The sequence below is a fragment of the Periophthalmus magnuspinnatus genome, chromosome 24 (genome assembly GCF_009829125.3).
Source record: "Periophthalmus magnuspinnatus isolate fPerMag1 chromosome 24, fPerMag1.2.pri, whole genome shotgun sequence".
Taxonomy (NCBI): domain Eukaryota; kingdom Metazoa; phylum Chordata; class Actinopteri; order Gobiiformes; family Gobiidae; genus Periophthalmus; species Periophthalmus magnuspinnatus.
Genome location: NC_047149.1, coordinates 15,226,148 through 15,233,322, shown reverse-complemented (window position 1 = coordinate 15,233,322; position 7,175 = coordinate 15,226,148). Strand labels below are relative to the sequence as shown.

The following is a 7,175-nucleotide window of genomic DNA, read 5'->3' as shown; positions in this document are numbered from 1 at the left end:
TATTTTTGTTGAGTCCTTGGGGAAGACATTTCATACACCTTGCCTGCATATAAATTTGGTGTGTGAATGATTGATTGATTGGTTGTTTGTGAGGCAGATGATGCAATTGATAGCCTTGCCTCTGTCAGGTTACTGCAGGGCAGCTGTTGTTACAGAAGTTACTTACCATCACAGGTGTGGAGTGAATGATGCTGTTCAAATGCAGCTTTGAGTGTCCTAAGAATACTACATAAATCAAATGCATTTTTGTCAATTACTAGAATGTTGTATCAATGTAAGCTAATTCATATTTCAACACATAAAACTGTTTAACTCCAGCCAATTGCTTACAACTGATCAAACTACAGGGCACAATCTGAGAGATTCTCCATTTTTAGACTTTTTTCTTCCATAAATGTTCTATAAATATTAAATTCTCTGTAGTCTGTTTATAGTTGGTTACATTGACACAAAAATGACAGTTGGTGGAAATTGGAACTAATGGTCCTGTCTGACGCAAAGGTCTCATCCCTTCCATAGCACGGAAATAGAACAGCCCACACAGTACAGTAGTACACTAAACTTTTGAAATTTGGGGAAAAAGTAATTTACATTTGGTGTATATTTACAACTGACAACTTAATTGAAAACAAAAATGTCATTCTGTTTTTAAAGTCTATTTTTCCTCTGTATTTTTCTATTGGAGTTGGGTGTTAAAAGTCACTCATGCATTTGGCTGCACTTCCCGGTCATGTGTTGATGTTGGTACAGCCTGTCCCGTAAAGCCATTAGACGCCTGTTTTTAGCCTGTGTTGTGCCCTCTGGTCTTTGTGTCCGTCCTGCTCCATCTGTGATTGGTTGTGACAGGGAGCAATAGCGGGCACACACCGAAAAGACATTCTCTCTGCCCACTTGTCATTTTGGATTAGCTCAAGTCGCTGACAGATGTAGGGGTAAACTCACTAAACAGAAATTAAAGCTTTTAGATGACGTTTTGTTCAACATATTTGACAGAAGCTTCATGTTTGTTAGTCAATAATTAATTTGCTTTCTGACTATGTATGATAGAAGTAATAATAGTAACTTAATTCTGTACAGTGCAATTTAAGAACCTAAAGATGCACTATGCAACTTCGCAACTTGCTTGTCTCCACGGAGATGTTAGCATTTTGCCTAGAATACTCCACAGTATCTATGTCGTTAAACTTCAGGGATTCATGATTCAAGTGATGCCACCAGACTAAGTTACAAGACAGATCTGTGGAGAGACGCCCCCGCTCATAGTGAGAATGCTAGTGTTAGAGTTTTTCACGATCTGAGCAATAAAAACACACAGAATTAAATTAATGCCTTTCTGTGGAAAATTCCAAGTTCCACGGAAACAAGCAGGTGCACCTTTAATTTATGGAAGATATTAACTTACTACGATTATTTATGTCACCATATTGTTTTCATATTAGAACTAGAGGATCTTTTAGTTTAAGACTATGCCACTAACCGTACCAGATGGTAAGAGATGTTTTTAATATTAGACATGTTGTATACCTATATTTCTATGTAAAATGACTATGAATAATTGTTTGTGCCTGGAAAAGCTGTTAAGCTGCAAAGGAGGTGAATTTATTACTGTAAGGCCTGTTCATTTGCCCTGAGGAAGCAGCTGTTGAAATTTAAGTCATAAAAAATATGCTTGTATGAAACCAGAGCAGCCTTTTTAAATTGAAATTCAAGATGGTGCATACAAGGTTTGGATTCGGGTGTTTACATAACAATATTTAATCTCACAATATTTAATGGCTTATTCAACTTTTTACGTTATCTTTTTATTAAAAATCAATGTTTTCTTTTTCATCAAAATCAAACAATATTACTGCTCAGTGTCAGTGAATGTTAAACAGTACAAGGAAACATAACATCTGTTGTGCTAAATTCAGACCCTTTTAAAATGACGTCTTTCTTCACATCTTTACACATTCCAATCAGGCCTCACTGTTAAAGAGCACCAAGACAAACTGCTATATAGAAAGAAAATAGTGCATTGGATTCAGGTAGGAGGACGCATCAGTAACTCAAATCCAAAATCTCACTCAACACACTTTCTTCTTTATGAAATTAAAAGGGTTGAAAGCTAAATAAAACTGCAATTTCAACATTGTACTAATCAATATTATTTCTCTAGTTGTTTTTGAGAGATTTTAAGAATACATAAGGGCTTTAATTGTAGTAAGAAGTTCAGAAATGTCTTGTTTAAGGCCTCATTGTGCATCATTTCATTTCATACATTTGGTTTGAAAGTCCAACATATATCTAACAATCCAATCCCTTTTATGAGCAATCTATTACATTAAATGTTGCATAACAGACCAAATCTGGTTTTACTGTAAAATAAATCTTGTTAAAGTGGTTGTGTAACAGTTTCTTTTCCAGTATACAGTATTTTGTCCAGAAATAGTCTGAAGAAGAGTGATAGTGTCCAGTGAATGGCAGTACACTCCTGGATAGAGTTTCCATCACAGTTCTTCTCTTGCAGTCCTTCTGTTTTTCTTCTACGATTAGTTATATTGAATTCACAAAAAAGTTCATCATCACTGACTGGCCCAGAGAAAGAAAAGCTTGGCTCAACTTCTGGTTCATCCACTTTCCATTTGCAAATCCAACAGTCGTTCTGTCGGCTCTCCCTTCTTTGACCACAGCTATGGTTCTGGATACAGCAGCAGGTCTGCCCTTTTTCCCTTTGTGTTTCAGTATAATGCCCACTGTTCTTAAGTCCAGGGAAGGAATCCAGTCTAACAAAATGCTTGATTTCAGAATGGAGGCAACTTAAGATTGACTAGCTCAGATTTTAACTCTAAATTTCTGCTTAAATTATCATTTCCAATTGCTTGGATTTATCATTATTCAAGATGCAGAGAGGTACAAAAGTACTGGAAAACTAATATGAGCATCATTCATTTTAAATATACAATGTTAAATTACTTCCCAAGTGTTTCAGAGCTGAAGCCACAGTTGTAAAAGTTTTGATCACAGCTAAAAGTCTAAACCGGCCCGTAAGACTGGAGGTGCCTCAGCTGCACTTGCAGGACTTGACGATCATGTTGGAGAGCTGCTCAACTTTGGGCGTCCGTCCGGAGTAGTACAGAATAGTGAGTGGCTCCAGTTCCTGAGGAACACAGCAAGGGGAGGCTGAAGCCTCTGGGTTCAGAGTGTTGTACAGGCTCAGCAGCTTTAAGAACAAACAAAAAAAACACAAATATTCAGGTACCTTTAATTGCATATATGGAAGAGTAATTAAGTCATACATTTAGTCAGTCAGTTTAAGCACTAACACTGTTGTGCCTCTTACCGAGCTGTGCGAGGTGTCTGCACTGCGCAGGTATGGGCACGGCCCAGAGCAGTAGTTGGCATCATAACCGCTCGGCTCATGAATCCATTTCCAGTCCAAGTCTCGACGGAAATCAATGTGAAGTTTTCGAACACAGCAGCTCTCCTCTGTGGTTCTGCAAATGTCAAATCATCACTTTAGACTGCACTTAAATGAAGATGAACGGCTTAGAGACCCTATGGGCAATGCCATTCATGACTAAGTATTAAGAATCTCGTACGAGAAACAGTAGTTTGTGTCTAAGGCCCTCCTGCGTCTCCGTGTGGACTGTGTGTCGAGGCGGTGAGGGGGGATCATCATCAGGATCAGATGAGGCAGAGACTGGTCCTTCATTTTCTTTAAATAATCCAGGTCCAAGCGACTTTGCTCCTCTTCTCCATCAATCCCTTTAAAAGAAAGTTTAATTGTAATTATCCAAAAAGAACATAAAGCAGAAACAGGATACATGAATCACAATTATTCCATAATGTTATGAGCAATGAAATTGCATTATCTTATGCAACACTCAGTGCCCCATTACCTTTAAACTTGACTTCCAGAACCTCATTCTCATCAATGATGTCACCATTAGGGCTGATAGTGTTGCATGGACAGTGCACACTGATCTCCAAACCCATGTTGGATCCTACAAAACCAGTCACAAAAATAATAGATGAACAGAGAAACATATCATCATAAAGATAAAGAAAGAGGTGTAACTTTTACCTTTGTTCATGAGCCATTCTCGTACTGTCTCAGTCACATCAAATGACACCCACTCCGGAGTGCCTTTGGTCAGTATGTTTTTTGCTCCAATATAGCGCTGTTTTCGGATGTGTTCATTTGGCCTTAGAATCTGAAACCAAGGCCACAGATTGTTAGCATTATTATTACTTTTTTGGTAATAGCCATAGACTGTATATATAAATGTACAAAGCTAATCCGCTGGCCAGCGTGCTCCAAATAGGAAGTGAGCATAGGTGCTCTTCTGATTCCATTAACTCTGGCTCCAGTTTACTTTCTATGGAGAAACTGTCATCCCTCTCTCTGTAACTGCTGTTGTTAGGATCGTGATTTTGGTCTTAAAATGTTCGTATCAATCCACTCTATACGATCCCAGTATTGTTATTTTGCTATTGTTTCTGTAACTAAAATATGAACATTAATAACAGACAAATCAGGCGCCTTCTTTTCCCGAGGTCACTCCTGCTAGCATTAGCAGCATGACAATGTTGTTATGTGGGGGGACATTACCTTCAACAGCCTCGCTCCAGATTGGCTCTTTGGTTGCTAAGATACTCATGGTCAGAATTCCAAATATGGAATATGGAATAAGTCAAAATGCACAATGAAAAAGTACCTTTACACACCTGGTAGAGCTCAATCCGCTGTTCGTTCCTCTTGGCACTGGAATTTGGGATCCTTAAAGCACGAAACTCGGCTCTGAAGAGGTTGGTGGCGTTCCTCTCCATGGCAGAAACATTAAACCGGAAAATCTTGGAGGTGACTCCTTTTATACAGTGGGTTAAATCGTCTGAAACAAAAGAACCAAAACACAACAATAGGTATTACATCACAGGACTTCATCCTTCTATAAATCACTTGTTGCTCAATGTACCTCTATCCTGATATTATGTCTGTGTGTCAGTGATACCTTTGAACCCACCTAAACCTCTCCACATCCCAACCCCAGCCATTGATCTACCCCATATTCTGCATGCACTGTGAAGCAAAGATATATGGTGTTGTGGCATAAAAACAACTGCTGTCATCTTCTAATTTGTTTTTGTTTTATGTTGACTACGCCAATACATAAACCTACCTTAAATTCCATTCATTAACAACACAACATGTTGAAAACTCGAGTTTTGCTGATCTGAACACCTGTTGATTTCAAAGGACCTGTGATGTAACAGTCCTGGCTTAAGGCACTGAGTCTCTCTGTACTTTTTCCTTTCACACAACATTCATCCCTTTTTATCTGTTTTTATCTGATGGTGATCTGATGCTGCTTCTCCAGCTTCTAAGCTTTCATCTTATGGGGGTGGAGGTTATGCCAAAGAGTGGTTTGAATAAAAATATACAGTAGGTTACCAACTGTATATTTGAGTGGTGGTGATGACACACACACACTGACAATGGCATATGGTTTTAACAGTAAATGATGTCTCATTGGAAAGGCCACCCGTGTTTTAGCTTTTGTTAAGACGTCACGTTGAGATTAAACTCCACGTGAAGACAGCAGGCCCGGTGTGTCAGGGTTTCCCTGGACCCCACAGAGGAGGAAGCCCTGTTACTTCAGTTACCCACTTTACCGTCTACTACTGTTCATTTTTTCCCAGTGTGTACACCCCTAAGGCAGCCTGTCTGCTCCGGCAGATGTCCCCTCTTATTTGGGTTCGACTGGAAAGGAAATGGGAACATCTGGGATGAAGGATTGAATCCACAAAAGAAAACAACTACAGTAGACAAATGATGTCGCATGAAATATTGCGCACACCTCAGTGTCAGCTTCCAGCTCTAGCAGTAAAGAAAATATTTCGATAAAAAAACAAACAAATGTGTCTCCTAAAAGGTCAAAAGTCATCTTACGTAGAACATAAAACGTGCTGGCAAAGTGCAAAGGCCTACTCACTGTTTTCTTGTAGTCCATAGAGCATGTTGAATTTGTAGATCTCTTTGGCGTAGTACTCTGTCTCGGTGTTGTCCTGACCGCAGCTCTGCTGCCGCTCCTTTCCGAGCTGCTCCAGCAGCTCCTTGGTGCTGTTGTACAGCGCCTGGATTTGATACGGGATTTTGCCCGGTCCCATGGATTTAGGGGGACTTGTCAGTCGAAGTTTGCTCAGGATTTGACCGCGTATGGCCTCAACTCTCTTTCTCTTCACATGATCAATATCTACGGTGGCACAGGTCGACAAGGCTGAGCTCAGCGTTACGCAGTGGAGGAGGAGGATAAACAACACAACTTTACCCAAATCCATCCTTGTGCATTTGCTGATGCCAGTGTTTGAACGAGCTCTAATTTAGCCAATGTGACAGCCAAAGTATTGCACCGAGTCTACTGCTTCAGTTCTACAGTTTAAATAGAAATGCAGCCTTATAGGGCGTTCTTGTTATGCAGCTCCGTAGACAACAATCCACACATTTTGCTAAATGAGAAATTAAAGTCCATCCCGGCATGAGCGTCCACGTGTGTTATCCGGCAGAGAGCTGTGGTCAGAAAAGAGCGCACTTTTCCTACTTATTCTCGCGCAGATCCTCTCCATTTACGCAGCTCTGAGTCTTGACACATCCTGCTCGGATAAGCACGTGTTTTTAAAGAAACGAGCTGTTGACTGTCAACTTGAGAAGCGCTAAGCACTTTCAATTCGCGTGAACTTAAGCGGTCTGTTTTATAGTGGGCTACCACAACTTTCTGACGTGGGACGGAGGAGGGACCGCCGGCTGGACTCGAGCCTCATTCAAGCATCGCAAAGGAACGCGCCTTGACTGAAAAAAGAAAATATGACACGATAAATGGCCCAAGCCTATTATTAGGCCTACTCTAGTTTGTTGCAACAAAATGAACTTCACGCGTGAAAAAAGAAAGACAATTTTTTTGACCATTTAACACTTATTGCCATAACCTTCCTACGGATCTATGAACGCCTATTTGCATCTAGTTGTGTTGGACTTGTGGACCCAGTTCAAATTACTACAAATTATTTGATAGACCTGCATAACATAAGATGATGGATCAAACGAATTGCGCAATTAACTTTAAAATAAACACTAATAAATATAATCCAAAACTCAAACTGACTTGATATCCATTGCAATGTTTATACATATATAT

The 7,175-nt window shown here is 39.8% G+C and overlaps 1 protein-coding gene across 1 annotated transcript; it reads right to left on the bottom strand.

Annotated features, from left to right (window-relative positions):
• Positions 1–1,547: 1,547 nt before the first annotated feature.
• LOC117393041 (transforming growth factor beta-3 proprotein-like) lies at positions 1,548–6,739 on the bottom strand. The gene is made up of 7 exons (XM_033991210.2): positions 5,976–6,739; positions 4,711–4,874; positions 4,067–4,196; positions 3,882–3,986; positions 3,582–3,747; positions 3,323–3,476; positions 1,548–3,202 (listed from the first exon to the last, which is right to left on the bottom strand). Exons 1-7 carry the CDS (start codon positions 6,319–6,321, stop codon positions 3,044–3,046), a joined length of 1,224 nt encoding a protein of 407 aa, XP_033847101.1. The 5' UTR covers positions 6,322–6,739; the 3' UTR covers positions 1,548–3,043.
• Between the last annotated feature and the right edge of the window lie 436 nt (positions 6,740–7,175).